This window comes from Podarcis bocagei, assembly GCF_964188305.1.
Source record: "Podarcis bocagei genome assembly, chromosome: 15".
In the NCBI taxonomy this organism is placed as follows: domain Eukaryota; kingdom Metazoa; phylum Chordata; class Lepidosauria; order Squamata; family Lacertidae; genus Podarcis; species Podarcis bocagei.
The window spans coordinates 21,862,940-21,888,429 of record NC_138141.1 but is presented as its reverse complement, the minus strand read 5'-3'; the positions used below and the strand labels follow the sequence as shown (position 1 = coordinate 21,888,429).

General features: G+C 46.6%; 1 protein-coding gene across 3 annotated transcripts; it reads left to right on the top strand.

Moving 5' to 3' along the window:
• The first annotated feature begins 158 nt into the window (after positions 1 to 158).
• Positions 159 to 25,490, top strand: MFRP (membrane frizzled-related protein). Of its 3 annotated transcripts, XM_081172563.1 has the most exons (14): positions 159 to 176; positions 846 to 1,226; positions 8,977 to 9,127; positions 10,816 to 10,947; positions 12,107 to 12,271; positions 12,810 to 13,038; positions 13,234 to 13,364; positions 14,020 to 14,145; positions 15,727 to 15,803; positions 17,311 to 17,459; positions 18,841 to 18,971; positions 21,581 to 21,715; positions 22,076 to 22,203; positions 24,257 to 25,489. In XM_081172563.1, the coding sequence occupies exons 2-14, from the start codon at positions 1,092 to 1,094 to the stop codon at positions 24,479 to 24,481; spliced, it is 1,914 nt and encodes a 637-aa protein (XP_081028689.1). In that variant the 5' UTR covers positions 159 to 176; positions 846 to 1,091; the 3' UTR covers positions 24,482 to 25,489. The 3 variants fall into 3 exon arrangements, with proteins under 3 accessions (XP_081028689.1, XP_081028691.1, XP_081028690.1); XM_081172564.1 differs by lacking the exon at positions 159 to 176 and having other exon boundaries at positions 652 to 1,226; positions 12,110 to 12,271; positions 24,257 to 25,488; XM_081172565.1 differs by lacking the exons at positions 159 to 176; positions 8,977 to 9,127 and having other exon boundaries at positions 650 to 1,226; positions 24,257 to 25,490.

Genomic DNA, 25,490 nt, shown 5'->3' with positions numbered 1-25,490 from the left:
CTGCTTTAGTAACAGGGTAAAGAGATTTTGCGCTAAGAGTGTCCTGGAATGTACACGACTTAGCAATGGGCCTAGAGACTCCACAAAAGCCGGCTGTAGTGTTGCCGTTATTGGGGAGAGTATGGGAGAGACGCGAGAGATATCTGCAAGTCCACTCTTCATCTTCCTTGCTTCCGGTAGGCAAATTTAGGTGGCAAAAATCAAGTTGTCATTGCTGCTAAGGAACTGGAAGTCCATCTTCTACAAGTCACCTAGAGATCTTCCAGCAGATCCTGATCTTCTGTCTACTTCTGTGATAGAGGATAGACATCTCCAGGGGGGAGTGTGCTGGGAATGAGCACTGCATGCTCAGAGTGGTTGCTCTCTGGCTTTGCTGTTTGGAAAGGACTTTGCAGAGGTCACTGCAGGGCAGGACACCAAGGGAATAAAAGTGGAGACCTCTGAACAGCAGGAGAAAGAAGCCAGTGCTCAGTCCTTTCTGCTGGCACTCAGCAGACAGCTGCTTCAATAACTGTGCTTGTGTCTTGCACCCGTAATGTACATTGCAGGAGCAGGGATGCAACCGCTTCTGGAACGGAGCACAACCGCTGCCACTTTTAACACAGCTGCTGTTTTGGAAAGCGAGAGAGCCTGCTTTTGGGTAGTGACCCTTTCAGACTCTCGCTGTTCAGTTCCAGGCTGCCTTGGACAGAGAGAAAGAGTTTGGCAATCCTGTGCCTTTAAAACTGAAGTTGTCCATGCCAGGGCCTCTGACCTCGTCCTCCTCAGCTGAGTTGGATTAAGAAGTGGGGGGCGGGGGGGGGAGGTTGGTGACTTTAATGCTTGTAAATTCTTTCACTTCCCAGGAGCTGGCAGGCTTCTTGTCCCATGAGCCTGCCTGCCAGGAAGCCAATGGTATTTGCTGGTGGTGGAGGCTACGACAAGCGCCGTTGGTTCAAGTGCCCTGTCAGGCTCTCTGTGTTAGAAAAATCAAGCCTTCGGCACAGTCCCCACTGTGGTCCTGGAAGGGAAACCTCACCACTGTCCTCTCCTTGCAAATGTGAATATCAGAAGGCCAAAATAAGGGGAGCTGGTGTGCAGCCACGAACCGGATGCCGCAAGAGGTCGGGGGATGCAGCAGCCTAGGACGGGCAGGGATCCTGTCCACGTTCCCCACGCCTTCTCCCACAACCATGAAGGACTACACAGAGGTCATCTTCCAGCCAGAGGCGCTGGATCAGAGCCAGGTATGTACAAAGGGAGGTCAGAGCATCACTGTTATGGGAACTGCCAGTGACACCAATAGCTCTTATTTACCAAGGACATCACCCTTATATATATAATTTATTGCCTCCCATCCGACTAGGGTGCCCCAGCTGCTCTGGGCAACAATATATTAAAACACAAAAACTCTCAAACATTAAAAAAAAACCTCCCTGCCTTCAGATGTCTTCTAAAAGTTGTATAGTTCTTTTATCTCCTCGACATCTGATGCAAGGGCGTTCCACGGGGTGGGTGCCACTACCGAGAAGGCCCTCTACCTGGTTCCCTGTAACTTCACTTTTCGCAACATGGGAACAGCCGGAAGGCCCTCGAAGCTGGATATCAGTGTCCAGGCTGAATGATGGGAGTAGAGATGCTCCCTCAGGTATACAGAGTTGGTCTCTGTGCCTAGTAAAAAAAAAACACTATATTTTTCTGTGCTCTTGTTCTTGCCATTCATGAAGAACATGCTTTTGCTAGTGCATGAGTTGTTGAAGCTGCCTTGATTCCCGCTTTCAGTTCCCCCTCCTCCCCACTACCTGGGTCTCTAAAGAGTACACACATGAGCACGAAGGCATTGTGTAGTGCAAGAGGTGCAGTGTTGCACACTGGTGCTTGTGAGGTCCATTTTGAAAATGTAGATCATGGCTCTTGCATGGACTAGAGAGTTGGAACGGATGACCTCCAGGATCCTTTCAAACTCTAAAATTCTATTTTTATTTTCTAGATCTTTAGATCAAAAGCAAATCCCCTTTGTGTTTTTGAATCTGTGCAAGATGTAGATGAATCAAGTGTTGGAGGGTGTGTGTGTATGTTTCTCTAACACAAGGATAACTAACACTATGGCTGCAGATATTGTTGCATGACATCTCCCATTACCCCGATCAATGGCTCTGCTGGCTGTACTGATGGAAATGGAGGTCCAATAATATCTGGAGGGCACCACATTGGCTAACCCTGCAGATGTGAAACATGAATGTGGGAAGTGGTGGGAAAAGATACATGTTAAATGTTTATTTCCCAACTGAAGTAACACACCTGACCATCTAAAGCAGTGTTTCCCAAACCTGGTTCTCCAGCTGTTTTTGGATTACAATTCCCATCCTCCCTAGCTAGCAGGACCAGTGGCCAGGGATGATGGGAATTGTAGTCCAAAAACAGCTGGAGACCCAAGTTTGGGGAACTCTGATCTAAAGGGTGAGGGGCATGAGACCAGTAAGTCCAGGGTACAAAACGGTCTAGCTGCAGGTGAATTGGGAAGTTAACAAGTACATCCCTGTTTACGTCTGTGGAATATTAGACGAAATAGGTTAAAGATATTTGGAAGACTGTGCTCCAGTTGCTGGGAAATAATAGTAGGAAGCGGGCTCTGGTTTCCCACTCAGCCTTCCCACACTGGGCTTCCCAGAAATATCTGGTTGGACACTCCAGAAAACAGGATTTTGGACTAGATAGACCATTGGTCTGGTCTAACAGGGACTCCTATGCTCTTATGACTCACCTTAACAGCTTGGGATCAGTTTACTTGAACACTTCGATCTGCATAACTGGTTCTGTTACAGGTGCCTTGTAATGCCCATTCTGCATTGGTTAAGAAATCAGTCTTCTATTGGGGCAGCACCCACACTTTGGAACTCCCTGCCTATTGACATCAGGCAGGTGCCTTCACTGTACACTTTTGAGAACCTACTAAAACCATTTTTTGTTTAACCAAGCCTGTCCAGATGCATAGAATGTTGGCACATGCTTTAATCTGGTTTGTAGCTCATAACTTGATTTTAATTATTGTTTGGATATTTTAAGTAGTTGTTCTTGACTTCTTTTCTCTGATAATTTTAGTGTTTTTTGTAAACTGCTTTGAGGATTGATTACAATCAAGTAGTATATAAATATTGTGAACTAATTAACAAATAAATTTCCTAATTATGCATTCTCAGGAGTTGTGGGGTAGGCAATTTAAAGGGAGTTTAAAGTCTTTTGGAATTCAGTGGGATCATAACAATTTATTGGAGCGAGGACATTACTCATTGCATTATACTTAGGGATAGGGATAAATTTGATTCAGTTTGCATTTAAAACAAACCTGCCTAATGCACAACTGAAACACAGTCATCCTTTGAAATTTGTAGGTAAAGGTAAAGGGACCTCTGACCATTAGGTCCAGTTGTGGCTGACTCTGGGGTTGCAGCACTCTTCTCGCTTTATTGGCTGAGGGAGCCGGCATACAGCTTCCGGGTCATGTGGCCAGCATGACTAAGCCACTTCTGGCAAACCAGAGCAGCGCACGGAAACGCCGTTTACCTTCCCGCCGGAGTGGTACCTATTTATCTACTTGCACTTTGACGTGCTTTCGAACTGCTAGGTTGGCAGTGCAGTTCTCCAGCCAAGTAATGCATACAAAAAGACATATATTGGAGTAAAGTGTGCATAGAAATGCATATATTTATGAAATTAACATACAAAAATGCATTGTGTTAAGATTGTTCTGCATAAATGTGTATATGAAGCAAAATTGCATGCAAAAATTTATATATTAGAAGAAATTTGCACTGAAATGCTGATTAACTTTCAGAAGGACTTTTCTATATATACAGTATATATATATATATAATATATATTGCCAACTGATGTGGAAATGTGAAAAGCTGAATTTAAAATTGGATAAATGAGAAACCAAGATAAGATTAAATTGACAGAATCACCCATTCCTATTATGCACACAAGTAGGCTGGTGTACACACTAGCATATGCCAGACTAGCATAGCTCCTAAAAGTGGACTGGAAAGAGCCTAGTTTATACCTCAGTTCATGGTTTCCTAGCCTCAGCCCCCCCCCCCCCGACCTGTGACATGATTGTGCCAATACTGACCCTCCTTGCAAAGCGGTTGTAAGGACCACTGAGATCATGGAGGCTTAGTTCTTTGAACAACTCAGAAATCTGACTTACAAGTGCTGTTACTGGTTGGAGGGGATTGTGCCTGTGGATATAGCTGATATAGCAACATTATTATTCCTTATGGGCTAGGCTTATGTAAAAGCGCTTGCTTGCTCTCATTCTGATTCCCCAAAATAAACCCAATTATCACATTGTGAAAGCATGCAGGAAGGGATCCAGTGCGTTCCTTCCCTGATGAAAGCCACAATCCCTCGGTTTGAAGAACATCTGCCAGCAAAGAAGAGAAAGTGAGATGGAGGTGTAGTTTAGCATCAACACACTCCAACTGTACAGTGGTGCCTCGGGTTAAGTACTTAATTCGTTCCGGAGGTCCGTTCTTAACCTGGAACTGTTCTTAACCTGAAGCACCACTTTAGCTAATGGGGCCTCCTGCTGCCGCCGTGCTGCCGGAGCACGATTTCTGTTCTCATCCTGAAGCAAAGTTCTTAACCCGAGGTACTATTTCTGGGTTAGCAGAGTCTGTAACCTGAAGCGTCTGTAACCCAAGGTACCACTGTATTCTATTCACAAGGCCAGACTGGCTTGCTTTGTAACCAGAGATTCCAAACTTCGGGAGGGAAATTCTGAGCTATATTTTGGTTTTGCATCAGACACGGAAAAATGCTCAGAGCCGCATTTTTGTTTAAGTATTTACAGCTGTTTTACTCTTAGTTACATTTTTTAAAAACAAAATTGCTCTACCTTTCCTCGAAGGGTGTCTGTTTTCTCCCTTTGCCCTGTTTTAGCAGCACAACAACCCTATGAAGTAGGAATAACCATCCCAACGTCACCCAGATTGCAAGCCTAAGTACAAGTGCAAATTTCCTGGGAGTAAGTCCCATTGAACTCAGTGGGCCTGAACCCCAAGGACACATAAACAAGGATATGCTGCCAGTACGATACATAGCTGAGTAAGAATTCGAACCCAGGTCTGCCCTGATCTGAGTTTGACATTCTGTCTACTACATCAGCTGAAGTCAGACAGTGGCCAATGGCTGCCTAATGCCAGAATTCTCACCAAAGACCTTGGTCTAGCTGGGCTTTGGTGTGATCCAACCAGGGTCTTCTACTGCTGTCATTATCAATGTACGTGGAACTAATTAAGAGGATTAGAACAGCAGTCGGGGCAAGAAACTCAGTGAGACAGTGATTCAGCATTGAGCAGGAGGCTCAGAGCGAGTTTGGAATTAAAGAAAGCTTATTTAAATAAAGTTCTTTGTTTTGTAATACTCCTGCCTGATCCTTAACGATAATCAACACCAACTGAAACATGATGGCAGCGGTTTAGAAATAGAAGCCAGTTGAAGCAGCAAAGAAAATAAACAGAAAAAAGCAAGGATTTTTAGATCATGGGGAGAAGCCTGAAACCTCCAGCACCACTGAATTTCACTGCATTTAATCTAGCCCAGGCATGGAGGCGCTGGAGAGAACAGTTTGAATTCGATCTGGATCTTGCCTTGGAGAGAGAGGAAGACAAGCATAAGGACCACTTAATGACAGCTGGAGAGGAGCAGTGGCTGCAGTCCAGCACAGCCGTGTCAGTGTCTGGTGGTCTTTTCTGACTTCAGCGTGGCCAGGAGAGGACATCACTTCCTCCTCCACCGGCTGTGTTGGCTGCTGGGGCTCGCCCCTGGTTGCAGCCAATCGTAGGTGAGCCCAGGGGCGTGGCATGGTGGAGTGGACCAGAGGGAAAACTTATTCCCTCTATTCCACTCCCTGGCTGTAAAAGCCAGCTGCACCCAGGACCCAGCCTCAGTAGACGCTGGCTTCCCCACCCACCTTAAGCATAGCACCCACCCAAATGGTGACCTCGGAGGAGTAGCCCCAATTTGATGTACATAAAGCTTGGATCAGCAGCCTAGTTATTATCTGGAAACCCTCAAGAAAGCTGTGCATTTGTATCAATCCTAAACCTCTGAACAGAGCACTAAATCACAGCCATTACCCGCTACCAGCCATTGATGCTGCAGTATGTGACCTATCCTGAGCCAAGGTTTTATGTAAAAAATGGATTCTGGCATGTAGAGCTTGACACAGAGTCAAGCTATTTGACCATTTTGGCAACTCCTTTTGGCATATATTGTTGGCTGTGAATGCCAATGGGCATCAACTTCGCCCCTGAACTATTTCTGTGTCGACTGAAAGTAATTGCTGATGACATACTAATTGTGGGAGAAGGAGATAATGGAAAGGCGGTGACAAAAAACCATGACAAAAAAGTTAAGCATGTGTTTTGGAGAGGGGCAGAAAAAGAAATATGAAACCAAACCCTGGTAAAGTCAGGTTAGGACTAAAGGAAGAGCCTTTTATTGGCCACCTGTTGACAGCAGAGGGTTAGAAAGAGGACACAGCAAAAGTAGAAGCAATCTGGATGATGCCAAGACCTATGGATGTTGAGTCCAAAGATTTTTGGGAATGGACCACAGTTTGTCTTGGGACGTTTCAGGGCATTCCAAAAGAAGTGGGAATTTGATCATCTGACATCTTCACCTGCCTATCCCCAGAGCAAGGGGAAAACTGAATCAGCCATCAAAATAGCTAAGATAATTTTGACCAAAGCCAGAAAAGCAGGGGCTGATGCAAATCTAACTATCCTGGACCACCAGAAATAACCTTCACAAGATTTGGATGGAAATCCAGCACCACAGAGACTGATTGGTTGAAGGACAAATATTTTTATTACCAATAAGGGGTCACTTATAATGCAACCAGAGGGCTGCAGCAGAGGATCTGAACTGATTGAACAGAAATTAAGACAGGCATATGCACCCAATAGCCTTAAAAACTGCTTTCCCAAAAATTCTTGGGAAAGGGTTGTGTGTTTTAAGTATGCAGACATATAGCTGGATTCTAGAGTCAAAACAGTGTAGAGGGCCTTCCAGACAGGTAGGTGCTTATTATGGAAAAGGTGCTCCCCACCTATGCCATTTTTATTTTATTTTTATTTTTGCAGTACCCACAAAAAACAGTTGGCATCAAAATGCCAGCCTCTATTACTGCCCCCATTTAATCCAGATTTACCTTCTCTGGAGGAGATCAGATAAATGAAAAACCTTTCATCAAGATCCTGTTTGTGATACCTGCATGAACTGTTTACAGTATTAAGCCCCACCCCAAACACAGCCTTGAAGCACCTGGATCATAAAAGACTAAAATCAGCCCACCCTTAGGCTATGCGATGTTAAAGAAGCTGGCATAGTGAAGATGAGGAGGCCCCAATCCCCTGCGGCAGCTTAGTGGAAGAGCATGCAAAAGGTCTCATGTGCCATCCTCGATGCCTCCAGGTAGGACTGGAGAAAACTCATGCCTGAAACACCAGAGAATACCACAACACACACATAACTGGCTGTAAAGTAACATAACATATATAATAAAACTATAATTGTCATATCAAAAAATTGTAAAGCACAGTTCCTGGTGGCAATACATATCATATTACTATTAACCTTCCGGCTGATAGCCGAACAATTGATGCTTTTGAATTATGGTGCTGGAGGAGACTCTTGAGAGTCCCATGGACTGCAAGAAGATCAAACCTCTCTTCTTAAGGAAATCAGCCCTGAGTGCTCACTGGAAGGACAGATTGTGAAGCTGAGGCTCCAGTACTTTGGCCACCTCACGAGAAGAGAAGACTCCCTGGGAAAGACCCTGATGTTGGGAAAGATGGAGGGCACAAAGAGAAGGGGACAACAGAGGACTAAACGACTAAACAACAACAATGTTTTTATTGTCATAAAGTCCAAGGATAGTCAAGTCCAAAGATTGTCAAGACCAACAATTACAATGTACAGTTCCTGTTGGCAATGCCATTTCATACTGATATCTTCCTTCTGCATCATCCTATGTCTTAAAAGTGTAACAAACGAACTTGCCTTCTACATAGTCCTATGTCTTGAGAGTGTAACAAACAGAACTACTTACTGGCAATAAGGCAGCTGGTGATAGACCACTTCTCAGGATACACCCTTGTTTCGCACATTGGGCTTCTTCAGCGACAAAGTTTCCAGGAGATTTTTCAGTAGGTGTTTTCAGCTGAAATAGTCCACAGGAAGGCAGAAGTTGCCAGTCAGAGACGCTCCGTATCAATGATCATTGAAACTAAGTTATATAGGAGCAATCCCTGCAATGGGGCAGGTGCAGGCAGTTAGAATTAAATATTCTTAAAGAGACCTAATCGCAATGATACCCAACCGATGGAAATCTAATATGTTAAGTATTCCCCATCTACATTCATATACACTATTACAACTTTATCAAACTTATTCAGTGAGGCTTAATCGTCAACAAATCCCATGTGGCAAATGGTCATTGCGGTCTCCACTTCCTAATGTTGATCATAAAAGTATAAATTAATCTTGTGGAAGCACCAGAGAGGCACTGCCACTCACAGGATTCAGTAGGCCAGTGGTCTGACTCGGTATTAAAGGCATATTTCTATGTTCCTAAATAAGGCGCTGTGTAATCTAGGCTTCACAAAATCATCTTATTCTTCTTTGCTCCACCACTTACTACTAGAGGTGTCTTAGGTGAATGCAGGTGGAAGAAAAGCAATTGAGACCCAAGTTGGAGATGATGTTAATAAATTTGTCTTTGCTCTTAACTGTGCAGGTGTTTGTTCATTTGTTTGTTTTTTTAAAAAAAATGCAAATCATATTAGATGGGGGCAGCTGATCATTACTGGGATCTTAGAAGAAGACAAGAAGGAAGGACGCTATCCTTTTCTCTTCCTCCGCTTGCAGGTTGGGGTGTGGCTTGCAGCAATATATATGTACATCTCACTGGTGCTTGGTTTCCCCCAGGAAAATGCCAGCTCCCTGGCTCCACCTTTGCCGCGGTTCTTGCTAACAGAATTCTCCAACCCCGTGTTTGAGGAGGACGGCGAGGCACCAGCCCAGAGTCAGCCGGACGTTGAGAACAGAAACAGCACCAAACTCTCCGCCAACGGCTTTGGTATCACCAACTGGGGAAGGAGGGAGGGAGCGGGTGAAGACATTGGCAAGGCCCCACTAGGCAGATCTGTGTTTGAGGGTGTTAGCATGAGTGAAACAGAGCCAAGTGGTCCAGTGGGGGAATCCTTTCAGGGCAAAGGTGATTGGGGAGGCTAGGAATAGAGGATTATTTTTTTCAGCTGGGGGGGGAGCACATTCCCTTCTGGGCAAACTTTCAGGGGCTACATGCTAATAGCTGGAAGGGCTAGAGGCTCAGGTGTGAATTTTACCTTTGTGCTGTAGATTAGCACTCCTCTACATCCTCCGCGGGACGCGGGTGGCGCTGTGGGTTAAACCACAGAGCCTAGGACTTGCTGATCAGAAGGTCGGCAGTTCGAATCCCCATGACGGGGTGAGCTCCCATTGCTCGGTCCCTGCTCCTGCCAACCTAGCAGTTCGAAAGCACATCAAAGTGCAAGTAGATAAATAGGGACCGCTCCAGTGGGAAGGTAAACGGCATTTCCGTGTGCTGTTCTGGTACACCAGAAGCGGCTTAGTCATGCTGGCCACATGACCCGGAAGCTGTCTGCGGACAAACGCTGGCTCCCTCGGCCTATAGAGCGAGATGAGCACACAACCCCAGATTCGGTCAAGACTGGACCTAATGGTCAGGGTTCCTTTTACCTTTACCTTTACATCCTCCAACATCAAAGCAAGCAAGAATCACCATCAGAGTTCAAGGACACATTCCAGCCAGGCAGAAGCACTTAAGGAGGGTGCAAGGCAGGGACAATGAAGGATGTGGTCTGAGGACAAGGGGTGTGTCTGGGGAGATTCCCAGGGGACAGTCGATGATAGAGAAACTGCTGACTGAGAGTAGCAAGCATTGCTGCTAAGCTACAGAAGAATGAATTTATAATTTCGGTCACAGACCACTTCCAGCCCACATACCATATCAAGGAATCATAAAACATGATAGGGATACATTTGAATTTTCAATTAGGTATAACAGGGACAATACAGATATAGCAACAGTTAAAAATATATAAATTAAAACTTAGTCACTAAAATTATCATTTGAGGCCTTAATCATTATGATAGCACAGCTTGTCCCCTACGTTTTATGGCAGTTGCACAGAATTTGGCTCCCCTTAACGTGATCTCAGGATCCTTGTCCTCTACCAGGGATTTTAGACATTGAAGTTTGGATTCATTTGGAGATTTTTGCATAGCAGGGGTAATAAATACCGAGCGTATATCCCCGTAGAAACGGCAGCAAAACAAGGCATGAAAGGCAGTTTCTGCCCCCATCAAGGGGCAGGGGCAGACTCATTTTGCGTATGATTTCGCCTCAAATCTGCCCTGCAGTAAGGCAGATGGCAGCACAAAGCTACAGAAGCAGCGTGTGCAGGATGCAGTCATAGATAACATCAGGGACTGCTCCAGTCAGAACTGTTGCCTGCTCCTCACCCACCACTACCATTTAGCATCTGACCACTTTAAAAACTGCAAACTGCCTTGGGTGCATAGCAATGCAATGAATGAATAAGTAATAAATAAATAAGCTAGATGGCCAAATAGCTTCACTTGTCTGAGGCCACTTCCTATGTTCCTGTTTCAGGGTAGTGTGGTGGTGGTGGTGGTGGTACAGGGGAGGATGCTGGGAGGTTTCTGTGCCATGACTGTGACTCTCTGCTTCTGTGCCTGCAGCCCAACAGGTCCGGGACATGGCAAGCAGGAAGTTCAAGCCAGACTGCAAGTTCTCCTGGCTCTGCGTGGCCATTCTCAGCACGGTGCTTCTCCTCCTCCTGGCCTTATTGGTGGGCATCATCATCGCATCCCGTAAGTTCCAGGCACCAAGACCTGTCCGGAATTCCTCCAGAGGGGGTGGGCCCCTCCTGCTTTCCCCAGAAAGTACTTCTTTCCGCCCTAACCAACCAGCTCCCCCCCCCCAACACACACACCTTTTAAGGCAGAGCTGGAAGATCTAATAGAAGCAGGGGTAGTCAACATGGTGCCCTGCAGATGTTTTGCATTTGTCTTGGCAATTCACATTTGTCTTGGCAATTCACATCCTGTTTAGTTGCGGCAGTTTCTAAGTCGTGTACAAGGACTCAGTGCAAGATGAAAATCAGCTAAAACTATGAAATTCAGTATCTGGCCTCCTTATTTACTTCTTATTTCCTGTTTCCTTTATGAATAATTATTAAGATTTTTCTAAATATAACTTAAATAGCCAGATACATGATGAAGGAAGTCTTTTATTTGGTTGTTTGTATTGTTGTGTGTTATGCTTATTGTATGTTATGTTCACGTTTAATGAGGGAGGATTTCTGTATTGGGGGGGTGGCGGGGTTATGTTATGTTGTAAGTAAAATTTCCAATAAAATTTTAAAATTAAAAAAAACACAAATATGAAATTCAATTAAAATGCCTTCTGGGGTTTTTAAGGAAGTCTTCAGTAGGCACTGTAGATTCAACAGGGAGAGGGGGTCTGTCTGAGCTCAGCTAGAAAGGAGGTTCACAAAAGTAGGCCCACAACATTGGATATAAGCTGTGTGTCTGAGCCATATTGTGGGTCTCTTCCAATTCTCAGCACCCATAACAAACCGCAATTCCCAGGATTATCTAGGGGACGCCGTGGTTGTTCCAAGTGGTATAATACCATTTTAAATTTATAGCACAGGCAGGGCCATGGTGGCTGTCCTGAAGTCTTCAGTGATTGGACAGGGATATAATGACTCACACTGCTCCCCACCCCCCAGTGAAGTGTAGTTTCCCCCTTTACAGAGCTGCAGTTCTCAACATCTTTAACAAGCTACAGTTCCCTGGGTTCTTTGTAGGGGAAGCAATGTGCTTCAAATGCATGTTGGATGTGCTTTGAATGTTTATTTGGTCCACAGAAGATGGGCCAAAGGTCTGGTTCTGAATAAAGCTGCTTGAGGGTGGAGAGGGAAACCTCAGCCACTCTCATCCCTTGTAAATTCTCTTTCTATGGCAGCAGAGCTGAAGTCCCACCATCCCGTCAAACCCTCGCTCGGGGCTTCTCATGCCCACACCATCACCGCTACCTCAGCTCCCATCACCAGGACCTCACCAAGCCCCCAGCCCACAGGGACGCTGTCCCTGGGAGGAGAGTCACCTGTTACCACCATGCCAGCACCTCGTGAGTAGACAGCTGATGCCAGAGTTGTTTTCCCGCCTGCCTTTAGAAGCATGAGCCCTACCCATTGTGGGGGGGGGGGTACCTGCTTTCCATTTGGTACAATGAACAGCCACAGAGTTGAGACTCTGTTACCCACCCCTGACAGGTGGCCCCTGGAAAGTTGCCCAGAAGGGAATGTGGCCCTCAGCCTTCAAAGGATTACTCATTCCTACTGTAAATCCACTCGACATGTCTGTTACATACTGAAGTTCTCACCCTGGGCCAGCAGGGGGATACTGTAGATAATTTTCACTCGGGTCCACATATACAAATAAGGAATTGAAAGTGACATTCAGTGATTGGATAGTTACAGAAAGTTGTTACTGTTGCATTGTAGTGGAGCTCTATATAAGCAGGCTGGCTGAACCCTTCAGTTCAGTTCTGTTCTGGGTCTGTGAATAAACAAGAGCTGCTTGAAGAATCGCTGTGTCGTCTGATATGTTCACCCACAACTTAACAGCGTCATCGTTGTTGTTGTTGTTGTTTTCCCCACGTGCAGTATGTGGAGGGATCCTGCTTGGCCCCAAGGGCACCTTCAGCTCCCCCAACTACCCAGCCCCCTACCCCCCAAACATCTTGTGCAAGTGGCACATCCGGGTGACGGCAGGGATGGCGATCCAGCTGAAGGTGGAGGAGCTAGACATTGAGAGTTCTGCCTCCTGCCTGTACGACCGGCTGGAGATATTCAAGGAGCAGGACGCTTCCTCATTGTGGGATGGGAGTACCAGGTAAAGTGCAATCATCCTATGGTTTATTTCGAATTGACTTTTTTTTAAAGTGCACTGTTTTGCTACTCTGTCCTTTGGGAGGAAGGGCAGGATATATCCTCTGACCATTCCCACCCCTTTTCCCTCCCAGGGGGCCATGGGAAAGAGCTAGCTATTTTTCCCTTGGCTCCCTTTTTAAACAGGTGGCTTTTGCAGGTACTGTGGCTCCGTGGCACCGGCAACGATCAACACCAACTCCAGCCAGCTTCAGGTCATCTTTGTCTCAGATGACAACATTGCTCCCTCGGGCTTCACTGCCTGGTATCGGGCCATTCTGCCCAGTGAAAGTAAGTGAATCCAGGTGGTGTGGAGAGGGCATGGGCAGAGAGCATTTCTCTTAGGGGGTTGAAAGAGATCCTTCCAAACGTTTTATTCCACGTAGTGGGTAGTGCTGGTGATTTGGGGAATGTATTATTACTTGGTTGCTAGACCCATTGACTTGCCGGTCAGAAGGTCGGCGGTTCGAACCCCACGATGGGGTGAGCTCCCGTTGCTCGGTCCCTGCTCCTGCCAACCTAGCAGTTCGAAAGCACGTCAAAGTGCAAGTAGATAAATAGGTACTGCTCCAGCGGGAAGGTAAACGGCATTTCCGTGCACTGCTCTGGTTCGCCAGAAGCGGCTTAGTCATGCTGGCCACATGACCCGGAAGCTGTACGCCGGCTCCCTTGGCCAATAAAGCGAGATGAGCGCCGCAACCCCAGAGTCGGCCACAACTGGACCTAATGGTCAGGGTTCCCATTACCTTTACCTAGACCCATTGAAGCTAATGGAGAAGACTAAATTAGCTTTGTTCGTTTCAGTGTGATGAACCTAACCTAAGTTAGGCTCATTCATTTCAAGGAGATGGGAGAAGCCATGGCGCTTTCGACCAGTTCCAAAACAAGTTTCAAGCCAGTTGGAATCCTTAGCTTCTTGTCCTCCAGGCGTCTTTGTCTGTTCCAGAGAACTGTTCCTGGGATGAGTTTCTCTGTGACCAGGGGCTCTGCCTCCACTCGGCCTACGTGTGTGATGGTTATCACGACTGCCATGACAAGAGAGATGAAGCCAACTGTAGCACAAAGCACAAAGGTACAGTCTGCAACAGCCAGCGCAGCTGACCCCAAATGTTGCTGTGGGGCAGTGGCAGAAGAATTATTGGTGGGAAGGCATTGCAAAGGGGAGGCGAATGCCAATACTGGAGAAATGAGCTCCAAACCTTATTGTGAACTTCCCTTTCTATGGGTGGAGCAGTTAAGAACATCCAGAATTTCTCTTTATTCTGGTCCACGTTTTTACTGGAGCTGACCTAATTTGCACCTCTTAGGTAAATGCATGAGATTGTCCCCAGGGCTAATCTCCAACCAGAGCCGGCCCACCCAGGACACAAAGTGAAGCAGCCACCTCAGGCAGCGGAAGTACAAGAGGGGGCGCTCTATCTACCCCACTGCTTCCATTACTGAAAGGGCATTCCAACTAATTCTAACCCTCTCAGAGCTACCATTTCCAGCGTTCCTTCAGAAGAGCGATTGACTGTTAAACCACTTTGGAAATGGTAGCTCTGCGAGGGAAATAGGGGGTTGCTTAACTCTCAGCGCTCTTACCATACTACAGTTCTTGGGATTCTCTTGGGGAAGGCATGACAGCAGTTTAAAGTGATATGATACTACTCTAAAAGAGTAGTTCAGACACGGGGGGGGGGGGCTTAGCACTGTCTGTTTCAGAATAGATCTGGGGAGGGGGCTTCTATGTGAAGTGGTTTGGCCAGGTTCCCAAATCTGTTACTGGAATCGGAGTGGACATGCTGGAAATGAGGGGTTATCTCCCGCTTGGACTACTGCAATGCGCTCTATGTAGGACTACCTTTGAAGGTGACCCAGAAACTGCAATTAATCCAGAATGCGGCAGCTAGACTGGTGACTGGGAGTGGCCGCCGGGACCACATAACACCGGTCCTGAGAGATCTGCATTGGCTCCCAGTACATTTCCGAGCACAATTCAAAGTGTTGGTGCTGACCTTTAAAGCCCTAAACGGCACCGGTCCTGTATACCTGAAGGAGCGTCTCCACCCCCATCATTCAGCCCGGACACTGAGATCCAGCGCCGAGGGCCTTCTGGCGGTTCCCTCATTGCAAGAAGTGAGGTTACAGGGAACCAGACAGAGGGCCTTCTCGGTAGTGGCGCCCACCCTGTGGAACACCCTCCCTTCAGATGTGAAGGAAATAAGCAGCTATCCTATCTTTAAAAGACATCTGAAGACAGCCCTGTTTAGGGAAGTTTTTAATATTTAATACTGTATTGTTTTTAACATTTGATTGGGAGCCACCCAGAGTGACTGGGGAGACTCAGCCAGATGGGCGGGGTATAAATAAATTATTATTATTATTATTATTATTATTATTATTATTATTATTATTAGTTCAGCAGTATCGCTGCACAGCTATTAAGAGTGTAGGACCGCTATCCTGTTTTTCATCTGAAATAGCGATGGGAGTTGCAAAGAATTTGCCTCTCATTGTGAGAAGAAGGAAAGTACAATAGGAAAAGAGAAAAGGAGGGGGGAGAGAAGGAGAGAGAGAGAGAGTGCAGAGGGAAAAATCACTTGGATATCCTTCTCTCTGGTGCCAATAATGCAAGCCCATCCATCACCGCAATATGTGTTTTTCCTTACAGGTTGTGGAGGGACCCTCACCAGCATGGAAGGGCAATTATTCTCCCCAAATTACCCACAGCCATACCCACACCTGCAGGTGAGTGGCGACTTGAGATGTATTGTGGACCAGAGCAGGGGGACGCATCTTGCCCCACACTACCTTGCATGCACCCAACAGAGCTGGGCAGTGATGCTTTTACCTTGCAGCAATTCAATGCCCTAATAAGTGGCAGAATCTGAAGCAGTCCAGTGTCAGTTCTTGGAAAGCCGCTGCAACTGTGGGACTTTTGAGAAATTTTCAGTAGAGAGCGTGTGGTAGTTCAGACCCTGCAATCCTCTAATAATAAATGTGGGCATGTGGGGGGATGGATGTGTAAATGTGGCTTTGGCCCACCCTAGTGCCAGAATGTAGCTCCTGGAAGAATGTTTGCATGGGAATGCTGAAAAAGATTCTCCACCTCTGTATTGTTAGAGGCTTATTGCACTGCTGAGAGGGGAAGAGTCACATGTAAAAGAATCTCGACCCAGCCCTTGGGCTGGAAGACATTTGCACACAAGTTCAAAATGTAGCAAAGTTCCAGAACCTAAATTTGTGCTTGGGGGAAAGGACTGTAGCTCATTAGCAGAGCTTCAGCCTTGCATGTAGAAGTTCCCCGGTAGGTTCAGCCCCCAGCAATGGAGGTTTGTCCATTGGGGCAAATGGGGCATTGTCCTAACAACCTCAGCCTGCTCCTTATGAACCCCCATATTCCTCTCTTCTTACTTACTTCCAGCCCAGTGAACAGCACGGACTATCAGCTTCCTCCTATTTAGTCTCACTGTTTGTTTATTTTTTGTTTTATTTTATTTAGAGCATTTGTGCCCCATTCTTTAGCCAAAGGCACACCTAGAGTGGCTTACATACAGCCTATTAAAGCAAGACAGTCCCTGCCTGCAAGCTTACAATCTTAAAACAAAACAAAACATGACACAAAAGAGAAAGGGACAGGGAAGGAACAAGAAAAACTAAAACTCAAGCACTGATTCTGGTTGCTCTGTAATGACCTGCTGGCACAGTTTAGCAGCAGGAGGTGCCTGATACAGCTGGTCTTACAGCAAAGCTGATGGGATGAGCTCCCCATCTTTCTCACTGATGATTGGCTTCAGTTTTGAAAGTCAGCAGCAGGGAGGATGGAGGCAGAACTAGAGAATAGTTGTCTGTGCCTCTCACAGACTCTGCCACCTTCCCCACCAGAATCGATGAGCCCCAGCCATTGGTGGTCTCCCCAGCATCCCCAGGAAGGTCTGGGAGAGAACTCCCTGCCTGAAACCCTGGAGAGTAGCTTCCAATCATTGCAGACAACACTGAGCTCAGGATAAGGCAGTTTCCTGCATGTCTCTGAGAACACAGGAGATGTCCCAGGAGAGCTGCTGCCAGCCAGAGCAGACAATACTGAGCTAAATGGTCCAGTGCTCCGACTCAGAATAAGATGGCTTCCTAGGAACCTGAGATCTGAGTAGAAAGAAACCCTCCATAGTCCAGCTCTTATACTGCCATGCTGAGCCACGCTAGGAGCTCCCCTATCATGTACAGTAGACTTCCCAGACCTTCCTTTCTCTTCCAGCTCTGCCTCTGGCATATCTCAGTGCCCGTGGGCCACGTGGTGGACTTGCATTTCCACAACTTCAGCCTCGAGTCCCAGGAGGAGTGCAACTATGACTTTGTGGAGGTGTACGACAGCGCTGGGATGGGAGCAACCAGCGTCATGGGCAGGTATGGTGGTCTTTCATCCCACCCACCCCCCAGTAACACTAGCGAATTCAAACTGTTACCATGGTCAGAACCCAACAATTCCCAGAAGTTTCATGAAAATATATGGAGAGCCTGACTGCAGAATCGGGCCAAAGGGGGCCAGTCCAATCCAGTGTCCTATTTCCATGGTCAACCAGATGAGAAGTCCTCTTTTAAAGCCATCCAGATTGATGGCCATCACTACATCTTGTCACCGTGAATTCTGTGATTTAGCCCTGCACCATGTGACGAAGTCCTTCCTTCTGCCTGTCCTGAGTCTTCCAACCTTTGACTTCATCAGATTTCCACAGGTTCTAATATTTTGACTGAGGGAGAAATGCTTTTTTTCCTCTCTGCTTTCCCCACAATGCCATTCCCTGTCCACTGTGAATAATGTATACACATTTCAATGGAAGGTTTTCACCAGAAGAGGGAGCCTCTGGCCTAGGTCTATGCTGCAAGCCAGAAACCACTAGCACAGTGTGGCAGCTCTCAGGTGACACAAAGGGACCAATCAGGTCTTCCTTTCTCTATCCTATATGCAAATAGCAAACTCATTTTCTGAGTGTTGATCCTTTTGTAGTCCCAATGGCACCATCTGCTCTCAAGAGCGGGTGATCAGGTCTTTCGGGGGGAAACCCCAAGGTGCACAGAATTGCCATATATATCCCTCCAGCATCTTGAGTCCTCAAACTGGGATGCACATCTTCCCATCTGTGCTTCCACACCAAGTCATGTGATCCGTGCGAGATCACGGAGGCCAAAAGATGCCACATTGAGATCATAACCCCAATAAAAGCATTTTTTCGGGCCAATATCTCTGTGTGAAATTGTGTGATATCACAGCACCCAAAATGGCCACCAAGCTCTCATGGGGAAACCTAGGATGTCCTAGTTTTTCCAGGGCACTTGCAGGGTGTGATGTATTTAAAGGGGTGAGAGGAAATTAAAGGAGAACCCCTCCAAAATAAAACACACTCAAGAATACTGAGCATGCTCAGTGGGAACAGAATGCTGAGTATGGACAGGAATGGAAAACCAGGTGGAAGGGGAATGGAATAGAGTACTCTAGAACGTGTTATATTTGGAACCCTGAGCAGGAGCATTTCACGCAGCAACATTTTACTACAGACCCCAGTTGTAAAGCCTCTGATCCGGTCCTTAGTTGGAGTGATTCATCACTTCATGCAAAGCCAGACTTCTCTCTCTGGCTGGGCATCCATAGTCTGTCTGCTCAGTCAGTGCTTGCTTTGCCTCCAGATAACCAGCCCCAAACAACAGCAGGTGTGTTTGTGTGTGTGTGTCCCTGTATTTAGAATTGGGTGCTTTGTTAAAAGTCAGTTTCCCCTTCCTCTTTTTGCAGGTTCTGCAGCTCTAACTTGCCCCCTGTCCTGACCTCCTCACAGCACGTCATGACAGTCCTCTTTGTGGCGGATGAAGGAATAGCTGACAACGGGTTCTTTGCCACTTACCATGCCCACAACGCCACGGAAAGTAGGTGATGGTGGCTCCTGGCACCTTTGTCTACCGCCAGCTGAGGTAGAATGGGCCAGCCAGCTCTCTCTTCAACATTTGTTTACCACTAGCCCCTGCTTACACATTATCTCCTGGAGCTTCCCCCCTCCCCGCATGGGCCTCAGAAAGGGGCAGCACTCTGCCCATCCTCAGAGGCACCCTCTCCTTTTAAAATTGTTACCTCCCATTACAAAGAGAAGACACCTTTCCAGAGCTCTGGGATTCCAGCCAAACTTCCTTAAATTTGGGGGGAGGTTGAACTATAAAGACATTGTGGTTTTAAAACTAAGCCATGTTTCCCCCCCCCCCCCTACCTCACCACCAGTCCCAGCCTTGATATCCAGCCTGGTGAAGCATTCTGGTGCACTCAGAAGCTTGCACACTCTTCTGTAACATTATGGTTGTTTGCAGTAAAGGGACTTTGGTATCTTTCGAATTAAGAATGGTAGCTTGACCCTTAGCTGTGAATGCTGGCATAACCTCCCACTCTTCCTCTCCTTAACAGCATATTGGGTGGGCTTTTTCTCTCAGAAAATCCAATTGATTTGGCAAGAGGAGGGTCGGGAAATGTTTTCCTTGCTGTTGAATAAGTGGGGGTGGGACGTCATCCCTGCTCCCCCGAATGACTGCTGGCCACATACCTTCCCTTCTGTCTCTGTTAACAGAAAGTGTTAGAAGTCACAGTGGCTGGTCCCCACTGTGACTGGTAGGGCAGCAATAAAGGAGGCCAACAGTTGGTGGCGCCAGAGCCAATGACGGATAAGAGACAGAGCAGATCCAGCTCATTCTAGTCTTGTCTGTATCCTCCTCTCTGCTGAGTTCTACAAGGGCAGCACTGAGACTAAGGAGGAGGTTGACAGGACTGCTTGTAAGTAAGAAGGCAGGCAGGTAGAAGAAGAAGAAGAGTTTGGATTTGATATCCCGCTTTATCACTACCCTAAGGAGTCTCAAAGCGGCTAACAATCTCCTTTCCCTTCCTCCCCCACAACAAACACTCTGTGAGGTGAGTGGGGCTGAGAGACTTCAGAGAAGTGAGACTAGCCCAAGGTCACCCAGCAGCTGCATGTGGAGGAGCGAGGAATCGAACCCGGTTCACCAGATTACGAGTCCACCGCTCTGAACCACTAACCACGCTGGCTCACCAGCATAGGGTAGGGGCTAGCTGAGGTCAGATTGAGGCCGATAGGGTCGTCTCCCATTTGCCCTAATGGGACCAGTCCGCACTGCACTGCTATCCACACATTTTCTCTTCTGCCTCTGCTAACGAAAAGGACCAAAAGCATGCCTTTTCTTAAAATGAAAACAAGGTGGGGGGTGTGGATGAAAGAAGGAAGATTCGGGCAGAGGGTTATGAAGGGGGCCAGCTGCCACTCATAACAGCTACTTCCCCAATAGCAGAAAAACTCCTGCTTTCTGCCACATCATCCATGGAGCTTTGAGGAGGGGCCTCATTCATAAAAGCCTCGAGGTGGCACTGATGGTGCTGGATCTGGGGGCGGGGGCGGGGGGGTCACCTCTTGGGAAGGACTACATTTGTTTGTTCTCAAGCTCTAGTCCTCCTGGGATTACATACATTTTGGCAGTTCGGGTTTTTCTGTGTGTGTTTGTTGTTTTCCATAATTACTACTTAGCCTTACAGCAGGAAAATTCCGTCCGGGGGGGGAGAGAGAAATCTCTAAGCGGGAATGCCACTGACCTCAAAGCTTTCGTTCTCATGTGATTAGAGGAAAACTCACATCTGACTCCAGGCCAAACTTATGAACTGCTAAACTGTAGAACTGCACACACTAGGCATGGATGAATCTGTCAATTTCACTTTCTCGTTCTTATAATCTTATGCAAAGGTCACCACATTTCCACAGCAATTTGCACTAAAAGAACAAAAAGCTCGTGGAAATTTATCAGTATTTTAGTGCGAATTTCCCCCAATAAATGCGGTTTTGACTAACGTGCACATTTTTGCAAGCAATTTTTCCTAATGCAATTAAATGTCTTCATAAAGGCGTGTCTTTTATGAACACTTTCCTTTAATATATTCATTTTTGGACACATTTTTGGTTGGAGAGCTGCATCGCAAGATTCGGAGAAGGGTGAATTTCACAGGATAGCTGTGTTTCATTTTGTGCATTGCTTCAGGAAGTGCAAATCAGGTAGTTTCTCATTAAGAGACAAACAAAATCTAATCCCCCCCCCAAAAGTTCCTTGCTACCTCATCAAATGATGAGGCGTTCCAGGACAGAGTACCATCCAAGTGCTTCTCTTGGGCCAAATGATTTCCTTTACTCTTTGGAAGAATTTTCAAGTTTCCCTGAAAGAAGAAAAGCAACTGGGAATTCCAGGCTCCCCTACCCAGATTTAGTGGCCACTTCGTGACAAAACTATATAATGATGCTATCTGTGCTGACATGTAGATTAAGGGGGGAAAGAATGAGCCTTGCAGAGGTTAATTAAAATAAGTTTGTGTTAAAGCAGTCGCATTCTGCTTTAGAAGTTCCCCATCCCTTAAGGCTGACGCTGCCATTTAGCAGGGTGTTATCTGCCTAATACTTCTGCTGTCCTCTCTCTCGCCTTTCTCAACCCCTCTCCAGAAACGTGCAGCCCCCTGGATTTCTCCTGCAGAAATGGCGAGTGCCTGTCTCAGGCGTTGGTGTGCGATGGCTGGCACAACTGCCCGGATGGGAGCGACGAATTCAACTGCACCAGCCTCACCTATGCATCTTTTGGTGAGCAGCAATTCTTTCCTCGTGAAACAAGATTCCCAAAGTTGAGGTCCTGCACCAGTTGTTGTAAAAGGGCTGCCCTCTCATGTCAGACTGAGTCATAAATAAGGATGGGCAAATTTGCCCATTGTGGTGCCCCAAAGTTTCTCATTTCCCCTAACCTAAAGTTCAGCACTTTAGATTTCTGCATTAGTTTGCAATTTTAAAACAAACACCCTTACATTAAATTGTTAGCATTTCCTTGCACATTTATCCCAATATACCTGTTTTTGTATGCAATTTTGTCTAATATGTACCTGAGCTGAATCTGAAACATTGCCACACAAACACGCATATACCTGCACATTTTCCTTCTACCTACAGAGCCGTCCTGTGAGCCGATTGAGGTGGAGATGTGTTTGGGTCTCAGTTACAATACCACCTCTTTCCCCAACATCTGGCTGACCATTATGGATCAGCAAGAAGCAGAAGAGCATCTCGAAGACTATATGGTGAGCCTGGAGGAGGAAGGGGGAAAGGGGTGAGGGAGAGCGATGGGGGGGGCACTGGACCCTTGGCTTGGGAGGAAGGCAGGGAACATCAACAGAAAGCACCTTGCCATGGAGTGGGGAGCAGGAGAGAAAGATCTGGCCCAGCAGGACAACACCCCTCCCACCACTTTAGAAAAATTGATAGATTGGTTCCTAGGCATGTGGAGCCCTGAAAAATGCCCCCCACCAAGCCTGTTGGCCACTGCCTGTCCTTGGTTCTAGGCCAGCTGGAGCCAGAACCAGGAAAATAACTCCCTTTCTGCCCTTGGATCATTCTTTAAAAAATTATTTATAAATCAATGACATCACAACATCATACAACAATTATAGAAAAGAAGTTTGACTTAACCATAATCCACACAGTGCACAGCCATTTTCTATGTGTTAAAAGAGAAAATTCGCAAATGCACTAAATGCATCCACTTAACAACGACCATCAGGAGTGCTTAGCCAAAGAGGTGTCTCAGTAATAAACCTAACTGAAATAATTTTTGGAGAAGCAGCGGTTGTATTGCAGCTCTCTGACAGGTCACGTGACAAGGGGTCCCACAGATCTTCAGATTTGTCCCTCCTGCTTTCACCCGTCATTGGCGTTTTTCTTTGCAGACGCTTTTCAGCTAGGGCAAGTAGTTCCCAGACTTTCCCCACCCTATAAACTCATTCTCAGTGCCTCCTGCCCTATAACACATTGTTCAGAACAGCAGTTTGCACAATCCGCTAAGGAAGATAACACAGTAAAAATTCGAAGCAGTAGCAATTAATTACACATTTATTCAAAACCCAATTACAACTATTCAGTTTTCTTGATTCAGCAAAACTGATGCACTTAGAATCATAGAATCTTAGAGTTGGAAAAAGTCGTCTAGTCCAACCCCCTGCAATGCAGGAATCTCAGCTAAAGCATCCATTACAGATGGCCAGCCAGTGTGGTGTAGTGGTTAAGAGCGATAGACTCGTAATCTGGGGAACCGGGTTCGCGTCTCTGCTCCTCCACATGTAGCTGCTGGGTGACCTTGGGCTAGTCACACTTCTCTGACGTCTCTCAGCCCCACTCACCTCACAGAGTGTTTGTTGTGGGGAAGGAAGGGAAAGGAGATTGTTAGCCGCTTTGAGACTCCTTAAGGGGAGTGAAAGGTGAGATATCAAGTCCAAACTCCTCCTCCTCTTCCTCCAACCTCTGTCTAAAAACCTCCAAGAAAGTCCACCACATCTCGTGGGAGTTGTTCCACTGCTGAACAGCTCTTACTGTCAGAAAGTTTTACTGAATGTTTAGTCGGAATCTCCTTTCTTGAAACATGAAGCCATTGCTCCCTCCTCCACGTGACAGCCCTTAAGATATTTAAAGGTGGCTATCATATCTCCTCTCAGTCTCTTCTTTTCCAGGCTAAACATACACAGCTCCTTCAAGCGTTCCCCATAAAGGCTTAGTTTCCAGACCCTTGATCATCTTGATTGCCCTCCTCTGCACATGTTCCAGCTTGCCAACATCCTTCTTAAATAGTGGTGCCCAGAACTTGACACAGTATTCCACTTGATCCTGTGATATTGAGATTCCTGCATTGCAGGAAGTTGGACGAGATGATACTTGGGACCGCTTCAAATTCCATAACTCTATGTTACCAGCTTCTCAAAGTCTGATGCTCACTTACAGCTCCACTGCCCCACAGTGGGCATTAGCGCCCCCTTTGGGAACCACTGAGCTAGGGCAAGAGACCACCATCTCTGCATGGGATACTTCCAGGGATGGGCCATCAAACGCAGTATTAGGTACAGTAAACCAGGCTTCCTCAACCTCGACCCTCCAGATGTTTCTGGCCTACAACTCCCATGATCCCTAGCTAGCAGGACCAGTGGTCAGGGATGATGGGAATTGTAGTCTCAAAACATCTGGAGGGCCAAGGCTGAGGAAGCCTGCAGTAAACCATTCACTTTTTTCCAGGAGTAGTGAGAGAAGGGCTAATCCAACACCTGACAACTGCCTTTCCCTGCTGCCCCTTGCTCGTTCTTTTTTCAGATGCTGAAGGACTTCTCTTGCTACCCATCTCTGCGCTTGCTCCTGTGCAGCCTCTTTGTACCCAAGTGCACCCCGGATGGGGGCATCCTGCAGCCGTGCCGCTCCGTGTGCCTGGCAGCCGAGCAGAGCTGCCAGCAATCCCTCAGCCTTCTGGGTCTCCCGTGGCCCCTGAACTGCAACGTCCTGCTAGATTCCAACAACCCTTTGGAGTGCTTCCTGCCATAAAGGGGCTGCCGCAACCTCTACTTCACGTGCCGTGTAGCTGAACGCTCCTCTCACTGCCCAGCTTGGTGGGAGACCCTTTGGAGGCTGCCAGTTCCCGAGCAGAAGTTTCCCATCAGAAGAAATCCCCCACCAGAAGGCCTCAGGATCTGAGCTGCAATGCTTTGTAGGCCATCCACTGACGTCTCTCCAATGAATCGGTGGAATCTGAGCAACAGGAGGACAATTTGCAGTTTGGGGTTGAGTCTTTAGATTGTAAGCACCTTGGGTCAGAGGCCTGTCCTCGTACCCTTCATAAAGTTCTATGCGCCTTGATGGTGCCCATATAAATAACTTGGATAATGATACATCAGAGGCTGCAGGGGGCTTCCATCATAATTAGAGCTGTAATATTTAGCTGATTTGTTTTTAAGTCTTTGTGGTTGGTTTTAAAAGGCATTTTTTAAAAAAGAAAAGATTAATGTAAATGGTTTTTACTGTACATAATGACAAGTCCATGGCTTGTGAGCCCTTTCTTAGAAGGGGAGTTCTTTCTTCTCTCTTACGTGGGAGCAAAAGCCTCCTGTGAGATTATGCCTACAGCAGCACATGTGAGGAAGGAAGGAAAGAAGGAAGGAAGGAAGGAAGGAAGGAAGGAAGGAAGGAAGGAAGGAAGGAAGGAAGGAAGGAAGGAAGGAGAAGGAAGATTTGCCTACCAGGATTATGTTGTTAAAATGCTAATTCATTCAGATCATAGAACTTTAGGGTTGGAAAGGATCCCAGGGGTCATGTAGTCCAGCCCCCTGCAATGAAGTTGATTGATTCGCTGATTAAAAGTCATACAATTCATCCACAAAAAGTTCCTTTCTCTGAGTGACAACCCTAATAATTCTTGATTATATACCAGCAAAGAAGGACATCTTCTTGTTCCAGTTAACACAGCTTCAGATTGTAGTTTAATGGATTGTGATTTTACATTAATCTCCCATTTCAGCTCTGCCCTGCGCTCATGAGTTAACTGTGCATGCATTTT